Source organism: Lithobates pipiens, unplaced genomic scaffold (assembly GCF_037356315.1).
Source record: "Lithobates pipiens isolate NorthernLeopardFrog02 unplaced genomic scaffold, aLitPip1_a1.2 Scaffold_30, whole genome shotgun sequence".
Classification (NCBI taxonomy): domain Eukaryota; kingdom Metazoa; phylum Chordata; class Amphibia; order Anura; family Ranidae; genus Lithobates; species Lithobates pipiens.
Genome location: NW_027507791.1, coordinates 130,361,531 through 130,381,092, shown reverse-complemented (window position 1 = coordinate 130,381,092; position 19,562 = coordinate 130,361,531). Strand labels below are relative to the sequence as shown.

Genomic DNA, 19,562 nt, shown 5'->3' with positions numbered 1-19,562 from the left:
CCAATTTTGAGATTTCAGCGCTGTCACACTTTGAACAACATGTGCGCAGTTATACACTGTACATGTATGACATTTTTATCAGGCAGATGGAGCCTTTTTTTGGGGGGCACTTAATCACCACTGTTTTTTGTGGCTAAACAAACAAAAGAAGATAACATTTTTTGAAAAAAAACCTTTTAAAAATGTTCCTCTTCACTGATGTGCAGTAATAAGGCTGCACTGATGGGCACTGATGAGGCTGCACTAATGAGGCTGCACTGATGGGCATTGATGAAGTTGCACTGATGGGCACTGGAGAGTAGATATGTGCAATTTGTTTAGTTCCAAATTAGTTTTTTAATGAATTTAGACAAATTTGTTCATTCGGAAATATCCGAATTTCCTAAATTTTGAGTTTCCAAATTTTTCGGAATATTCAGAAATTCGAAGATTCTAAATTTCGCAAATTTGGGAATCCAAAATGCAAAAATTCATTAATTCGGAAATTTGAAATTCATAAATCCAAAAATTCGAAATTTCGGAAATTCGAAATTTGAAAATTTAGAAATCCAAAAATAAGAATGAAAACCCAAAAAAATGAAAAATCCCGAAAACTCGAAAATCTGAAATAATAACTAACTAATAATAACTGAACTATTAAAATATAGGTATTGGATTTTCCTTTAAAATTTTGCTGTTAGTGAATGTAACAAATATGAATTTATCCAAAGTTACAAATTATCCATAATAACAAATGCCATATCTAAACAAATGGAACGTAACGAATTAATAATAATGAATAACAATAATAATAAAAATAAAAACATATTATTATTTATTATTATTTAGTTTCGTTACATTTGTTTAGATGCGGCATTCGTTATTTGGGATAATTCGTAACGTCAGATAAATTTGAAAGGAAATTCCAATAACTATAATTTAACAGTTAGTTATTATTAGTTAGTTAGTTATTATTTAGAATTTTTGGATTTTCGTTCATTCTAATTTTTGGATTTTCCTTTCTTATTTTCGGATTTCCCAATATCAGAATTTCTGAATTTTTGAGTTTCTGAATTGATGAGGTGGCACTGATATGCTGAACTGATTGGTTCTGATGGGGCTGCACTGATAATTAGGGCACCGATGATCCAATTCACATAGGTGTGAACACAGTCCTCAGACAGTGACAACGCTGGGGAAAGTAAATGCCAATAACCAGCATCTGTTTACATGTGATGAGCTGTGATTGGACACAGCTCATCACATGGTAAAGGGCTGCTGTAATTGGCCCTGTTCCTCAATCTGTGATCGGACACAGCTGCTATGAGCCCACCCAATGTGTGCCTGGGGACGTGCGGTGAGGCAAGGTTCTGGAAGGAAGTCATTATACGCCCTCCCAAAAATGTGTGACCGCGCTGTAGTTGTCATTCGGTTATAGTGCGGTCGGCAAGAGGTTAATCAATGAAGCTTACAAACACTGTTGTATTGAAGCTGCTGTGTAAGCTCTTGCAGCACAGAGCAGGACTCAGCAAGCATTAATAACAGCTAGGGGTGAGCGGATATGGCAAAATTCAGTTCACAGGAGGTTTGATTAATCCAGAAAAAAAGTGTCTACTTAACGTGAACATAGAACTGAACACCAGTGGAACCTATGGGAGCTGAATTATATTTTTTTCTGGCCTTTTACAAGGCCGTTTTGTAAGCTTTTTTTAAAAAAAAAGGGCATAGGTAGCTGGGCACTTTCATTGGTAACATGTACCATTGCAAAAGTGTACATTTTAAAATACGGTTCACCTTGGGGAGGGTCTTTTCATGCACCCTAAGACCCCTTTCACACCAGGGCGTTTTGCAGGCGCTATAGCGTTAGAAATAGCGCCTGCAAAACGCCCTAAAGAAGCTGCACCATTGTGTGTAGTGTGAAAGCCCCGAGGGCTTTCATACTACAGCGGTGCGCTGGCAGGACGTCAGAAAAAAGTCCTGCCAGCAGCTTCTTTGGAGCGGTGAAGGAGCGGTGTGTTTACCGCTCCTCCACCGCTGCTGCCCATTGAAATCAATGGGGCAGCGCTGTAATGCCACCGGCAAAACGCCGCTATTGCGGCGTATTGCCGGCGGTTTTAACCCTTTCGCGGCCGCTAGCGGGGGGTAAAAGCGCCCCGCTAGCGGCCGAAATGCGCCGCAAATCCGGCGGTAAAACGCCGCTAAAAATAGCAGCGTTTTAATGCCGACGCAAGTTGCGGTGTGGTGTGAAAGGGGTCTAAAAGGTAACATCAAAAATACACAAACTCTTTAACCTGTTTTTAAGCAAAATACTGTGGTGGTTATTTACTAAAGGCAAATCCACTTTGCACTACAAGTGCACTTGAAAGTGCAATTGCTTTAGATCTGAGGGGGACTTGCAAGGAAAATAAATAAAAGCCTTTTAGCTTGCACATGATTGGATGATAAAATCAGCAGATATTCCCCTCATTTCACATCTTCCCCTCAGATCTACAGCTGTACTTGTAGCACAGCGTGTAGCACTTGTATTGCAGAGTGGATTTGCCTTTAGTAAATCAACCCCAATATGTTTATAAATGGTGGATTGGTTGACTGTTATTTTCCCAGTGTCGTTTACAAATGCTGATGGGAAAAACACTCTTTGGGCAGCCATTGTGCCCACTAATCACTGTGTACTGAGAAGGAATAGGCCAAATGACCCCCAGTTCGGTTCACACCAGAACTTTCGAACATCGCAAAAATTCAGAACCAAATAATGAACCCCATTGAAGTCTATAGGACCAGAATGTAAAAAATTTCCTTTTTCAAAAGATCTCCCTCTGACGTCAACCCGGGAGATCACGTGACCTCCTGCAGGAGCAATGTCTTGGAGCTGTAAAGCGGCCACAAGTCACGTGACCGGCCTGAAGACAGCTCTAAAGAGGTATTTAGAGCTCTCGTTTTTACAAAGAACTTGGATAGTGTGGAATGCCAGCCTCTAATAGAAGGGCTACCAGTGACAAATTTAGGGTGTTTATTTTTTAAAAGTAGCAGCGGGGGTGGGGTGGAGACAGAGACACTGAGAAGACGTCTCAGTGTCTCACATAAACTGTTTTTGGCAAGTCCTTTATTTAAAAAAAATAAAAATAGCCCCACAATCTACATTATATCATCAATCACATCATCCAATGATGCAGATCCATGTCAGTCACACCGCTAACATGGAACAAAGTAATGGAGTCTACCACGTGATGTCATTGACCATATATGAACATGACCATACTAGATAAACAACATTACTGGGGTCATAGAACTATTCCTGACTTCCTTTTTTACATTGTCAGCAAAGGAAGCTATCATCATATATAGTCAAGCCAAAGAGATCCATTGTACTCAACCCAGCCTCCAATGCAGGTAACAAGATGTCCCCATGCCCAGATCAACCTCCCCTGTATGTAAGGTTCACACAGTGAAAGTCCAGCAAAGTCAACACGTGATCCAATAAAAATAAGAAGGCTGTAATTAGGGTTAAAGCGGTTCAAAAGCCTTAAAGTGGTTGTAAAGGCAGAAGGTTTTTGCATAGAATGCATCAAGATAAAAAGCCTTATGCATGCAGCAGCCCCCCTAATACCTACCTGAGCCCCATCTCTATCCAGCGACGTCCACGAGTGCCTCGGCCATCTGGGACTCTCTCTCTCCTGATTGGCTGAGACACAGCAGCGATGCCATTGGCTCCCACTGCTGTCAAAGCCAGTTAGCCTATCTGGAGAGAGGAGATGGGGCCAAACAGGGGCTCCATGTCTAAATGAACACACTGAGCTGCAGCTCTGCTTGGGTGCCCCCATAGCAAGCTGCTTGCTGTGGAGGCACTCAACAGGAGGGAGGGGCCAAGAAAGTGGAAGAGGGACCCGAGAAGAGGAGGATCCAAGCTGCTCTGTGCAAAACCAACTGCATAGAGCAGGTAAGTCTAACGTAGTTATTATTTTTCTAGAAAGAAAAACGAGACTTTACAATCACTTTAAAGTTTTTCATCTTAATGCATTTTTATGCATTAAAATGAGAAACCTTCTGTACTGCAGATTCTCCCCCAACCCTCATTTTCTTACCTGAGCCAAATCAGGTCCAGCAATGTGCATGAGAGCAGCGGCTCTAATTGCTGTCTCCCTCCTAATCAAAATGTCAATCAAATGCTGTGCTGAGCGAGCCGCCTACTCTGTGTCAATAGACGCAGAAATAGAGGCTCGGAAGCGAGCACATGCGGTGCCCCACGGAAAGCAACTTTTAGCACTTGCTGAAGAGGAGGAGCCTGGAGTGCCAGTGGGGGACCCCAGAAGACCCTGTGCAAAACCATTGTTTGTTATTTTAATAGAAAAAAGAAAGCTTTAATATTGCTTTAAAGTCCAAATGAATCAGACCCACTTAAAGCGGAGTTCTGGTGTTCTGCCAGATAGTGTCCTGGCATCATGCGCAGCACGGAGCAGAGGAAGCTTCAGAAAATCTCCAAAGATGAACGGCGCCTGCGCCGTGAGTGGAGGTGGTAGCCCCACCATCCAAGTGGACATAGGGCTGGCGATATTAGAGGGCCCCTCGCGGACTCGCTTCGCTCGCCACGCTTCGGGCTCAGCCTCGCTACACTCGGCTCTTTTATATTCCAACTCTATGTCCACTTGGATGGTGGGGCTAGAACCTGGACTCACGGCGTAGGCGCCGTTCATCTTTGGCTATTTTTGGAATGTGTGTGTGCTGTGTACTGCGCATGCGCAGTACACAGCGGACATTATCCGATGGGGGACACTATAAGATAGGACACCGGCCCCCCTCAGCAAATAAAATAAAAGTCAGCAGCTACACACACTGTAATTGCTGACTTTTAATATTAGGACACTTACCTGCCCTGGAATCCAGAGGTGTCGGAATCCCAGCTGATATTTCCATCGGTTCTTGGGTGCTCCCACTGCCATTCGTGGCAAGGGAAACTGGCAGTGAAGCCTTTCAGCTTCCCAGCTGGTTCCCTACTGCGCATGCACGAAGCGCACTGCACTCTCTAAATGGCCGGTGGCGACGGAAGAAGGAGGGGGCCAAACTTCTGAGAGATCTCTCGGAAGTAGGGATGGGGTACCTGTCAAAAACAGGTACCCACTCCCCCACCACCATAAAAAGTGCCAAATGTGGTACCTAAGGTGGGAGGGCTCAGATAAGCGGAACTTCCACTTTTGGATGGAACTCCGCTTTAAGGCTGCTTGGCTGAAATGTGTAAGTGGATCTGATGTTTGGATTTTAACCCTATATGTTAATAAAGCCATCATATTTTTATTAGATCCTGCCTGTGCCGACTTCTAATTGACTATCATATATAGTAACTGAAGAAAAGCCCGCTTATATATTATGCTCCTGCCAAACGGGCTGAAAGTCTGCATTCCAATAAATGTGAGAGCAAGAAAAGTTAGGAACAAACCTGTGTGCAGACCGATCCAGAGGTCCATCCCTGGAGAAAAGCTAGAGGGAGAGAAGAGAGAGAGAGGAAAAAAGAGAGGAGGAAGAGAAAAGAAGAAAGATGGAGGGAAGAGAGAAAGAAGAGAGAGAAGTGGGAGAGAAGAGGGAGGGAAAGAGGAGAGGAGAGAAGAGGAGAAAAAAGAAGCAAAGAAAAACCAAGGAGGGGTGAGAGAGAGAGAAGAGAGAGGGAAAAGAGAGGAGGCGAGAAGGGAAAAGAAGAATAGAAAAGAGATGGAAGGAAGAGAGAGAGAGAACAGAGTGGGAGAAGAGAGAGGAGAGAAGAAAAAAGAACTATGGAGGGAAGAGAGACAGGAGAGATATGGGGAGGGAGAAGAGAAAAGAAAAGAAAAGAAGAGGAAAAAAGGAAGGGAGAGAGAGAGAGCAGAGTGGGAGAAAAGAGAGGGAAAGGGGAGAGTAGAGAAAGAGGTAGAAGAGAAATGAATACATATGGAGGGAAGAGAGACATGAGAGAAAAAGTGAGGAGAAAACAGAGAGAGGGAGAAGAGAACAAGGAGGAGACAGAAGAGAGATAAAGAAGAGAAGAGAAAGAAGAGAGAGAAAGAGGGAGAAGACAGGAGTGAGAAGAAAGAAAAGAAAAAAAAGAGGAAAAAGGACAGGAGAAATGGTGAAAGAGAGAGGAGGGTGAGAAGAGAGGAGTAAGGGAGAAGAGACAAAGAGGACAGAGAGAAGAGGGGGGATGTGATGAGAAGAGTGAAGAAAGAAAAGGGAGAAGATAGAGAGGAGAGAAAAGAGAAGGCAGAGAGAAGGATGGAAATAAAGAGAAGACAGAGAAAGGAGGATGGAAATAAAGAGAAGACAGAGAAAGGAGGATGGAAATAAAGAGAAGACAGAGAAAGGAGGATGGAAATAAAGAGAAGACAGAGAAAGGAGGATGGAAATAAAGAGAAGACAGAGAAAGGAGGATGGAAAGAGAGAGAAGACAGAGAGGAATATGGAAATAAAGAGAAGACAGAGAAAGGAGGATGGAAATAAAGAGAAGACAGAGAAATGAGGATGGAAGAGGGGGGATGAGATGAGAAGAGAGAAGAAAGAAAAGGGAGAAGATAGAGAGGAGAGAAAAGAGAAGACAGAGAGAAGGATGGAAATAAAGCGAAGACAGAGAAAGGAAAGCAGAGAGGGAGAGGAGCTAAACGGTGTATATTATAGGTAAGCACACTGACATGGGCACACCCTAGGCACCCTGTGTGGCACAGATTCCCCCCTTTTAGACCCCCATATATTTCACCAAACCCCCCTATATGACTCCCAAAGAATTGACAAATAAAGACTCCTGCCAGACATATAACGCACTCCTAGGGGTCAGTGTATGAGCAGATCGGTGGCAGTCCTCGGTTGATCCGTGCTGTCATTGTCCCCCTCCCTCCCGGTGGTGTCCCCCCCTCTGACACCGGAGGGAGTCTCCCCGGCCAGCAGCATCACGGCTGGCGTCACCATGGAGACCAGGGCGGTATATATGGCGGTGTTCCCGGAGATGTGGCACACACCTCGCTCAGCATGCTCCGGCCCCGGGATCTCCGGCGTAGCTCGGGCACTCAGACCTTCCTGGATGCCATGTACGGGGGGAAGGTACACCTGGCCCGCTTCGTGCTGGACGCATTGGATCGGAGGATAGTGAACACCCCCGCGGGGGAGCAGGCGCGGACCCCTCTGATGCACGCCGCCTGTCTGCGGGAAGCCGAGCTCCGGAGCCGCTTCGTCCGCCTGTTGCTGGATAAAGGCGCCGATGTGAACGGGCAGGACGAGGCGGGGAGGACGGCGCTCAGCCTGGCATGTGAATTGGGGCACCTGGACGCCGTGAAGTTATTGGTCCAGCACAGCGCGGATCCGGAGATCGCGGACCGGGCAGGGAACCGCGCCCTCATGTATGCCGCCTCCTGCGGGCACAGCGCCGAGCTCATCTTCCTCCTCCGCTCCTACAAGAGATTCGGACTCCGGCTGGACGTCACTAACCGGGCCGGGGTGACCGCTCTGGATGCCGCCCGGGTCTCCGGACATTGGGAGTGTGAGAGAGCGCTGAGCGCACACAGCCCTGAGCCCCGCAGGGGAGGAGACGAGCCCCGCACCCCCAAGCCGCGCTCCCGACAGATGCTGGAGCGCTTCGCCCGACCCTTCTCACACCGCCGGGAGGACCGGGATGTCATCTTCCTCCGCTCCTCCAGCAGCTGCTCCTCCGCACCCCCCGGTACACAGGACGGCTGGAGGCAGCACGAGGAGCTCCGTGTTCCCGAGCCCGGGATACAGAGAGCTCATAGCTGGGACGGACCGGTCCGCGGGGGCTCACCTACCGCACCCTGCAGCCGCCTCCTCCGCCGGGTCACCTCACCCGACTTCTGCCAACCACTGCCCGACCACACCCTGACCATGAGGAGGGACAGCATCTGCAGCCGCAGCCTACTCATCCTTCCTAGTAACAGGCAGACCCTGGCCCTGTGACCCTATGGGGCTCTGTGATTGCACTTTTACTTTGGCCCCATGGGGACCTGTGATGGACCGACTACAGCCTCCATGAAACTTGTGATGGACAGATTGCAACCTCTCTGTGGCCCAATGGGGACCCTATGATGGACATACTACAGCCTCCTTATAACTTGTAATGAGAACACTACAACCTCCATGAAACTTGTGATGGACAGATTGTAACCTCTCTGTGGCCCCATGGGGACCCTATGATGGACATACTATAGCCTCCTTATAACTTGTAATGAGAACACTACAACCTCCCTTTGATGGTTAGACTATAGCCTCTATTTAACTTGTACTGAGAACACTACAGCCTCCACCAAACTTGTGATGGACAGATTGCAACCTTGCTGTGGCCCCATGGGGACCTTATGATGGACATACTACAGCCTCCTTATAACTTTTACTGAGAACAGGACAGCCTCTATTTAACTTGTACTGAGAACACTACAGCCTCCATGAAACTTGTGACGGGCACACTACAGCCTCCCTTTGATGGTTAGACTACAGCCTCCTTGTAACTTGAAATAAGCAATTTGCAACCTTCCTGTGGCCCCATGGTGACCTATGATGGGCAAACTACAGCCTCATTGGAACTTGTGATGGGCAAACTACAGCCTCATTGGAACTTTTGATGGGCACAGTACAGCCTCATTGGAACTTTTGATGGGCACAGTACAGCCTCATTGGAACTTTTGATGGGCACAGTACAGCCTCATTGGAACTTGTGAAGTTGTGATGGACACACTACAGCTTTCTTGTGGACCAATAATGACTTTTGATAATCACACTGCAGTCCCCCTGTATCTTGTGAAGGGCACACTACCTCCCTGTGGCCCCATAGTGACCTCTGATGGGCATGCTGAAGCCACCTGTGATAGACATACTACAGCCTCCCTGTGGCCCTATAGTGACTTGTAATGGACATACTACAGCCTCCCTGTGGCCCTATAGTGACTTGTAATGGACATACTACAGCCTCCCTGTGGCCCTATAGTGACTTGTAATGGACATACTACAGCCTCCCTGTGGCCCTATAGTGACTTGTAATGGACATACTACAGCCTCCCTGTGGCTCTATAGAGACTTGTGATGGACATACTACAGCCTCCCTTTGGCCCTATAGTGATTTGTGATTGGCAGCCTCTACTGATGGAGGGTCACCAAACACAGATAGGGGGGGGGGGGGGTTCTCTCATCCAATGAGAAGTGTGTTTGCATTGTGGGGCCCCGGTCTTTTGTTGTACAGCCATAATACTCATTGGCTGCACTGGCACTGCTGATGAACTGAGTGGAAGAAGTGTACCAATACCAGGAGGACTGCCAGAGAATAAGAGCTGCCATTGGAGATACAGTACTGGTCCTGCCATGATGCCAGTAGATGATAAGTGACAAGGACATTAATATGTCAGTTGACAGGCAGATGCTGGGACATTACACGCTTCATGATGTTTCTTTCATCATCCAGGGCTTATTCATGGAGCTCCTGTGTAGACGGATCTCTCAGCAGGGACTGTCAGGGGGGATGGTAATTATCTACACATCACCTTAATATGACTGATGAACAATGTGTTTTGTCCTAGAATATAGGTTGGTGTATAAATAATAGGCTTCTTAGTCATTTTGCAATTATCTTTGTAAAAACTAATATTATTTTACTAGAATTTACTAGAATTTGGGCAAATACTTGGCTGATTTCCTAAATGCATCATTTAATAAAACTACAAAATTAGCGAGTAGCCGATTGTAGTTGAATTCTATGAAGATGCAATATTTAGAATTAAACCATGGATGCCAAAGCTGATTTCATAAGTTTCAATATATAGGTGACAAGTTCTCCCCTAAACATCTAGGGCAGCCTTTCTCAACCTTTTTAACACAGAGGAACCCTTGAAATAGTTCTCCAGTCTCGGGGAACCACTGCTAAAAATTAGAACATTAGTGTGATGGTCAGTGGGAAGAATGGTCCTTACACTTGTGGTCATTGGGAAGAATTACCTCCTTACAGATAGCTAAAAAGATCAATGGCGTCAGTAGGAACTTATCTGAGAGGCAGAAATAGCCCAATGCTGAAGAACCCCTACCAACGTCTGAAGGAACCCTGGTTGAGAATCACTGCTCTAAGGTTTTATACTCTGAGCTCACAAGATGGGTTAAGTTCCTCAGACTATGTATTTGGGTGTCAGGCTAAATGAAATGAAATGCGCGGTCCTGAAGAGTACCTCATTTCTTTATTACAGGCATTCATATAGCCAGTGTATTACATATTATACAGTCACATCAGTCTTGCAAGAAGCTTACAATCTAAAGCTGGTCATACACAGATATTTTTCATTCAGCCTATGAGGAATCTCCCACTGGGGCTATTTTTTTCTGACAGCTGCCAAAATACCCAAACAGTGCCTGCATCTGATTGGATGAAGGTGCTTTTCAGCTGACAATTTTTCATCATTTCCTTCAATTTTTCAATCAGATTCCGGCAGGACTGCTAATGGAGCAAATCCATCAAATTCCAGCCAAAATGTGCACCATGCATGGCCAGCTTTAAATCCCTATCTCACATGCATACATACACATACAGGGGGCAGTTGAGACAGAAGCCAACTAACCTACCAGCATGTCCATGGAGTGTAGGAGAAAACCATGCAAGCACAAGAAGAACATGCAAACTCCATGCAGCTGGTGTCTTGTTTAGGATTCAAACCGATAACCCCAGTGCTCCAAGACAATGTTCTACCACAGAGCATGCATCCTCTATGCCTTTGTACTCAAAAGACCTGGCAGACTAAAGGGGACCTATTGACTTTAGATGGTTGTGCAATACGGGAACATTTAGGTTAGATTGGATGGAGATAAGCTGAGGAGTCCATTCTTGGATGGAGGGGGAGGGGTGATTTTATAAAATTTCCTGTTTGGATATTGGTAACAACAGACAATCCATGTTGTGTTCCCCCAGATGAGTCCGATCTGACTCCCCACCCCTTTCCATAGATGCTAAGTATGTTCAGTTTACTCAAGCAATAGGTGGAATGAAAAGTGTGATTATCCAATTGGTCATTGGTCCATTGGTCATCCAATCACGGGCTTGGATGACCTTATAATTTTTTTTTTTTTTTTTTTTTTTTTTAATAAAATATCAAAGTGTAGCAGAAAAAATGATATTGACTGCTGACTCGCGTTTAGCCGCGTTTCGTTTACAGGCGTACAAAAAAAATATTTTTTTTCAAAATGCTTCTAAAGCAAAACGCAGAAAAACACAGCAAAACGGACGTTTTAAACGTGGGTCACCATCTGGCAAGTTAAATCGTTCAAGATAGGTTGTAAAAACGCCCCGTGTACGTTAAGCCTTAGGCTACAGTCACACTTGAGCTGAGCTTTTTCATGTGTTTTTTCTCTTTTTTTTCCCAGGCATTTTTGAGCATTTTTTTGTGCAGATTTGCAAATATTACAGGCATTTTTCATTTAGGTGTTTTTGCTGTGGCCAATAGAAACCTGTGTAAGGTGTGGGGTGATGCTAGAAAAGGGGAGAGAAGCTGTTTGAGCTAAAAACACCTGAAAAAAATGCAAATTTCTCAATGTTTAGGCGTTTTCTATTTTGTCTACGGGGGACAAAAACGCTAAAATCTGCCTGAAAAGTAGCTCATGCACAGGCAACACAACGCTCAAATGTGATCGGGGGCCGATGAAATGAATAGGATTTTGCTTGATGAGCGTTTCTGAAAAAATACTCAAGTCCGAACGGGGTCTTTATAGATAGAAGGCAGTCATTGTGATGATGCTGCTAGGGAAAGGATCTGTCATGGGTCATCAGATAAATGACATGAGCTGTGAATATAGAAGGTATTTACAGGACATGTGGGATTATAATATACAGTATATCAGCACATATGGATTTTGTATCATGTTTATTATCTCACAAATTTAATCCCCCCAATCCCCCCTTCTGATCAGCTGTGAGTTAAATTCTATCATCAGTTCCAACCCTTTCCGTCTATAATCCTGCCAACAGCATGCAGATTTTAGGTTTTGAAAGCAGACATAAAAACCTATAACAGTACTGAAAATTCTAAACTGCGATATACTTGACAAAGCTGACAGCTAGTGAATAACATTTCTGTCAGTCTAATTCCTCCACCCAATACACTATAGGCATACCTTTACCCACAGTACACAGAGCAGTGCCAGTCTTGATTTGTTTATGGCTATTAGCTGATTCATCAAAAACCAAATATTTTGGACCAGCGCACAAAGCAAGGTCCATAAAGACATGGATGAGCGAGTTTGGGCTGGGAGGAAATTGACTGGCCTGCACAGAGTCCTGACCTCAACCCGATAGAACACATTTGGGATGAATTAGAGCGGAGGCTGTGAGCCAGGCCTTCTCGTCCAACATCAGTGCCTGACCTCACAAATGCTCTTCTGGAACAGTGGTCAAACATTCCTATAGACACACGCCTAAACCTTGTGGACGGCCTTCCCAGAAGAGTTGAAGCTGTTTGAGCGGAAAAGGGTGAGCCAACTCAATACTGAACCCTACGGACTTATGCTGGCCATACACTATATGAAAAATCAGCCGAAATTCGGCCATTAGACAGCTCGTTCGTTTTTTTCGGGCAGTTAATGGGCATAAAATTGATAATGATTTGAAAGTTTTTGAGCCGAAAAAACGAAGGACAAGTTTGGAGATTTTCTGCCGAATGGGCGATAAATTGAAAGGTTAATGTGTTTCCCGTCCGACCTGTCTGCACTAGATATAAAAAAACGAACATAAAATTAATTTATTTATGTCCACTGAACGATTTATCGGTCATTGCATGATGGCAGCATCGTTTGCGCTTGCGGCCGAACGTTCGTTTTTTTTTTTCGAAATTGGGTTTGCCCGATTTTTCGTATAGTGTATGGCCAGCATAAGACTGGGATGCCGTTAAAGTTCATGTGTGTGTAAAGGCAGGCGTCCTAATACTTCTGGTAATATAGTGTATGTGTATATCTATCTATTTATCCATCTGTATATATATATATATATATATATATATATATATATATATATATATATATATATATATATATATATATATAGATAGATAGATAGATATGCCAGTTTATACATTTTATTACTATAAAGCTATGGTAATATAAAGCTATGTTTAATACTTATCTTTTTGGGAGAAAATGCTGCTCCAGGCACCCTGCAGTGGCAAATCATTAGGTTTTAAATCTCATGACAAGCACTGAAAAGAGCGTGCACCATCATTTTCTCCAAGAAAGGTGAGGATTTCAGGCACTCTATGAACTACCTCTTTTTGGTTCTTTCATCCCAGGAATACTGTTATCGTAGCTTTATGTTAACACTATGGGGTCTATGTATAGAATATTTACTGTGCAGATGTCTTCAGCATTCACACAGGCACAACAAGATATTGTATTGTGTGTAATAGGCTGATCTCCTATGATTGTTAGCTCCATCTATGGGTAATAATGCAATATTTTTCTGAAATCCCTCAATAAAAAAAATATGGGCAGTAAATGGAGCTGAAGAACACAGGAGATAATTCTATTACAAACAATATGATGATAATTCATTGTGCCTGTGTGAATGGTGAATATGCCCACATGGCAAATTTTGTGCACACATAGACCCCTTAGTATTGGTCCTTTTTAACCACTTCAACCCCAGAAGAATTTACCCCCTTCCTGACCAGAGCACTTTTTGCGATACGGCACTGCGTCGCTTTAACTGACAATTGCGCGGTCATGCCACGTTGTACCCAAACAAAATTGACGTCCTTTTTTCCCCCATAAATAGAGCTTTCTTTTGGTGGTATTTGATCACCTCTGCAGTTTTTATTGTTTGCGCTATAAACAAAAAAAAGCGGCAATTTTGAAAAAAAATGCAATATTTTTTACTTTTTGCTATAATATATATCCCCAAAAAATATATAATTTTTTTTTTTCTTCAGTTTAGGCCGATATGTATTCTTTTACATATTTTTGGTAAAAAAAATTGCAATAAGCATATATTGATTGGTTTACACAAAAGTTATAGTGTCTACAAAATAGGGGATTTATGGCGTTTTTATTATTATTATTTTTTTTATTAGTAATGGCGGCGATCTGCGTTTTTTATCATGACTGCGACATTATGCCGAACAACACATCGGACACTTTTGAGGCTTTTGGGACCATTGTCATTTATACAGTGATCAGTGCTATAAAAATGCAGTGATTACTGTATAAATGGCACTGGCAGGGAATGGGGTTAGACTCTAGGGGGCGATCAAGGGGTTAAGTGTGTCCTAGGGAGTGATTCTAACTGTGGGGTGGGGTGGGCTACCAAGGACATGACAGCGATCACTCCTCCCAATGACAGGGAGCAGTAGGTATCTGTCTTGTCACTAGGCAGAACAGAGAAATGCTTTGTTTACATAGGCATCTTCCCATTCTGCCGCTCCATGACACGATCGCAGGACACCGGCGGACATCGAGGTCACGGAGCACGTGGGGGGCACGCACAAGCCCACAATGCCACTTTTTAAAAGGGACGTACCTGTACACCCATTTGCGCAGCCATGCCATTGTGCCGACGTATATCGCTGTGCACTGATCAGCAAGCCATTAAAGTGAACCAGGATCTTTAATGAACTCGGATCCAGAGTAACCTGACTCATTCCTACCCACACAGCAGAGAATAATGGGGAGACATAAAACAGACACCCTTATACTTGTAGGGCATTAGAAACCTCATGCCTTCTGTAAACACAAGGCCTTATTTAACAGTATAGCACAAAGAGGAATGGTGTACAGTTACTCACTGTTATCATAGTTGGGCTCTGAAGAAGACCTGTCAGACATATTTAATAGCTGAAATCAAAAGTCCTACCTGATAGTGGCATCGCAAGGTGTTTAATGGCTATATTAGCCAAAAAGTCTCTCTTGTGTCCCCTCTCTGATTTCGCTTTCATTTGATATTAGGGACCCAAGTTCCTTGACTTTGTGTTGAATCCTTACCTCCAGCCACCTTCCCCATCCAGTAATGCTGCGTACACACGACCGGACTTTCCGGTAGACACGGTCCAACGGTCTTCCCGCAGTTCCAACAGACTTTCCGAATGAACGGACTTGGCCACACACAATCGCACCAAAGTCCGACGGATTTGAACGTGATGACGTACGACCGGACTAGAATAAGGAAGTTCATAGCCAGTAGCCAATGGCTGCCCTAGCGTTGGTTTTCGTCCGTTGGACTAGCATACAGACGAGCAAATTTCTCCATAGGAACTGGGTCCGGCGGATTTGAAATGTTCTATTTCTAAAGTCCCTCAGGTTTTTGGACAGCAAAGGTCCGATGAAGCCCACACATGATCGAATTGTCCAACGGATTAGTTCCGTCAGACCTTTGCTGACGAAAAGTCCAGTCCTGTGTACGTGGCATTAGAGTACTTCATTGGCCATTAACTATGCTCTTATTGGACAAGGGCCACATAGAGGGGCTTATGCCAAAGTCAGAGAAGTCTGACCCCAGTATCAAAGTGAAAGTACGGGCTCCGTTTAAAAAGCAGAGGTATGTCCCTACCACAGGCTATAGTGCTGCTTACAAGAAAAGGCCTGGCACATTTTCTAAAGCACAGATGTGTGCCTTAGAATTGTACTTAAGGTTCTGCAAGTTCTGGAATTCTGGCGTTAGAGGAGGGTTATTAAAATTAACGAGTAAAACAATGGAAGGGAGAGCCTGGTCATGTGACCTGTCAAAGTAATTTAACTGGATCTCCTTTTATCAAGTTTTTGCTGCATTAAGCAGTCAGAATTTCATAGGACACTGCTGGCTCCATATAATGGTCTGCATTTTATGAATGGACTGTAAAATGTAGGCTGTGGTGTGAAGTAACCTTGTGGAATATAATGATATCCGCTCTCTTTTATAATTTGGCCCCTAAATCAAAAAGACACAGAGTTGAGGTCTTTCTGGTTATTACTGTTAATGGCATAGACCTTGTATCTACTCTAAAGCCCCATACACACTATTAGATTTTCTGCTGATTTTTGTCTTCATACTTACCAAAACCATGTAGTGCAAGGGCCTGCCTGATTGCATACAAAATGAAACTCCTAAGGTTTGGCCTCATATTATATGGTTTTAGTAAATCTGAAGGAAAAAATCAGCAGAAAATCTGATAGTGTGTATGGGGCTTTAGGGCCCATTCACACTATTGTGTGTTGGACTGTGCAGTAATGTGTAATGTGTTATGGCCGCCCATTTATTTGAATGTGCTGTGTAACACAACCAAAAAAAGTGCATGTAGCATCTTTGGCAGCACAGGATTGTGCATTTTCTTTATGCTGTGCTGCAAGGACACAGCAAAGTGCATTGGGAGCGGCAACACATTGCGCAAAATTTATGTTACTGTGCATTGTGTTAATACAAAATCGTGAATGGGCCCTTGTGTAGGATTAGTATGTGTAAAAAGCTGAAATGGCTGCTAAGTAAACTTTGTACAGTAATAATATTATATTTTCAATTTGTTTTCTGTAGCGATTTCTAAAATACAAACTGTTTACATTTCTTTGTTTTATATAATCACACTGCCTGTTCTTATGCTGCATATCTGCTACAGACATTGTTGATTGCAGCTCTTCAGTGAATTGTACACTTAGAACGTTTTTCGTTTTGGGATATCTTCCTAAATGCAATTCTTATAGGAAAATATTTTCTATTGATTGCACAGTTAAAAAGAGAAGTATGGCCTTCTCTTGTGGGTCACACGAATGCACTTTTGCTCTCCTGTGACTCAGAGTCAGCTTATAGGGAGCTGTTGCCTGCTATCAGCTGATGTTACAGAGTCGCTCCAGGCTCTTGAAGGATCCTGACCATATTTTTGGGATCCACCCAGCTGCATGATTGACAACTGGCTCTGGCGTGTGGCTGAGAGCTAAAGGCAGCCATGCCCATGCTCGCTCCTGCCTGGCGCTCTGGTGAGTGCTGGAGGAACAGAACAAAGAACGGTGACTAACAATCACCACTCTCTCCTCTGAGCAGACCGAGAACTGAGTGATCAGCAGTCATGTGATCACTCCTTCTCTGTCTTATGCCACGTACACATGATCAGAATTTCGGCCAGCAAGACCGATGGGAGCTTTTCATTGGAAAATGCGACCGTGTGTATGCTCCAGCAGAATTTAGCTGGCTGAATTCCTGCCAGCAAAAATTTGAGAGCATGTTCTCAATTTTTCTGACGGAAATTCAAATTGTGTGTATGCAATTACGCAAGTACGCGCAAAAACTCACGCATGCTCATATGGAAGCTATTGGCTACTGGGTATTGAACTTCCTTTTTCTAGTCCCGCCGTACATGTTGTACATCACCGCGTTGATGGTCGGAATTTGGTGTGACCATGTGTAGGCAAGACAGCTTGAGCGAATTCCTTCGAGAAAACCATCAGAGCTTTTTCCGACCATAATTCCGATCGTGTGTACTCGGCTTTAGAGACAATGTGGGACAGCTGAAGCATAGAGGTGAGTATGAAGGTTTGTTTGTTTTTTATGGATCCCAAATTTCTTCCTTAGGCTCACCACATCCATGTAACTTAAATTGCTTCTTTCAAATAAAATTACAATGTATTACATTTGGGCCCAATTTTGAAGGCAAATATCCAGGAAACCTTACATCTCTGCTGTGTGTTTTATGTAATCCAATCAGGTAGATTCCAGGAAGCTTCCACTTGTGTTATTGGGTGAGAATGATCAACTATTTGTCACAGGATTCCGTGTTGTAGGACTTCTTCCATCTTGTTCTTCTTCCAATACAGTTCCAAGTCTACCCTATATATATGACAGAGATATCGGGCCTACATATTCACTTGGCTGGGCAGTCAGTGTTCCCTGAACACCAGATTTCTTGCAGAGAGGTGATGTTAATGCAAAAGAGAAAAACGCAGGTTATGTTTGCATGACATACTTTAGACAAACAAATATTAGTTGATTTACAAAAGGTGCAGAATTGTTCGCTTAGCAAAGTGATCGTTTCATCAAATTATATAGTCACATTCACTATGTGACTGACAGCTGTGCACTTTAGGTCTGATGTGTTAAAAAAAAATCTTGTTTGCTGCATCTTTTAATGCGCTTTCAACAAAATCCATGTTATTTAGAGTTTAAATGTTAACGCACCTAAAACTCCCGTTAGACACACCACACAGAGGTGAACCAGACCTTACTACTTTAATCAAAATCCTATGTCTAAAGCACATTCAGACTTGCTTTGGATTTGTTGCAAATACAAACCAGAAGTTGTACTGGAGCATTGGGGGTTATTTACTAAGGGAAAATCCACTTTGCACTACAAGTTCACTTGGAAGTGCAGTCGCTGTAGATTTGAGGGGGACATGCAAAGGCAATAAAAAAGAGCATTTTAGCTTGCACATAATTGGATAATAAAATCAGCAGAGCTTCCCCTCAATTCAGGTCTTCCCCTCAGATCTACAGCCACTGCACTTCCATTAATACAAGAATATAGGGTGTGTTGGTGTCACGCTGTTCTTATTTAAATTATTAATCAAGGGAGTATCTATTTATCTTCCTAGTCTGCCTCTATTACTACTATTGCACTTCCATTGCACTTGTAGTGCAAAGTGGATTTGCCTTTAGTAAATCAAACCCATTGTTTCACTGTGAGGGGCGGTTTTTCTAAAGGCACTTTGCACGTGCAGTTGCACTCATTTTCCCCAGAGCTTAGTGAATGCAGTGAAACTTTACTTTGTAAAGAATGCCCAATCAGGTACAAGGAAAATAAAATATATTAAAAAAAAAACAGCATTTTGTTTGCACATGATTGTATGATGGAAATCAGCAAAACTTCACCACATTCACTAAGCTCTGGGGAAAATGAGTGCAAAATCTGGTAGAACTCTGCATAAAAACCAATCAGCTTCCAGCTTTTTTTTTTTTTTTTGTCAAAGCTTAATTGAAAAAGCTGATTGGCTACCATGCACAGCTACACCTAGATTTTGTACTCTCCAGTTTTAGCAAATCCACCTCACTGTTTTTATTGAAAAGCAGATATCTCTTTGTATGGTGTATATTCTGTTTTCTGCCTTGTCCGGAGTTGGTAATTAATCTGTAATTTTAATGCCAGGCTACAATGCCAATATAATATACAGTCAGACTGGCCACGTGAGACCTGCTCCAACTCATAAAGCGAACCATACAACTCTCTTATTACTCAGCCATACAGAAGGTTCCCTTAAGGTACATTAGGGTCCAATGTATGTAACTTAGTTCTGCGGAAATTCCACTAACATTCTTTTTGGTCAAATTCCACTTTTTTTTCTTTTTGGTGAAAAGGTGACTGTTATAATGCATATGGTAATACAGAAATGTGTATAGATAGATATGTAATGCACCAAAGTGATGTTTGTTAAAAATATATAATATACACTAAATTTGTTAACAATGAAATATATGATATGAAGAGGTACACTATATTATAGTGGTGCAGATGTACTAGAAGAAAATAATCACAATAATACAAACAAGTGTGTCAGTTGTCACGAATAGTAAATTGTTCAAAAATAAACGTAGCCAAGAGTTTTATATGTTTTTTGACCATTCTATTTTTATTTTTATTTATTACCCCCTT

The 19,562-nt window shown here is 43.2% G+C and overlaps 1 protein-coding gene across 1 annotated transcript; it reads left to right on the top strand.

Annotated features, from left to right (window-relative positions):
- Nucleotides 1–6,814: 6,814 nt before the first annotated feature.
- Nucleotides 6,815–19,516, top strand: ANKRD63 (ankyrin repeat domain 63). Its single transcript, XM_077464865.1, has one exon. It carries the CDS (start codon nucleotides 6,964–6,966, stop codon nucleotides 7,900–7,902), a length of 939 nt encoding a protein of 312 aa, XP_077320991.1. The 5' UTR covers nucleotides 6,815–6,963; the 3' UTR covers nucleotides 7,903–19,516.
- The last annotated feature ends 46 nt before the right edge of the window (nucleotides 19,517–19,562 follow it).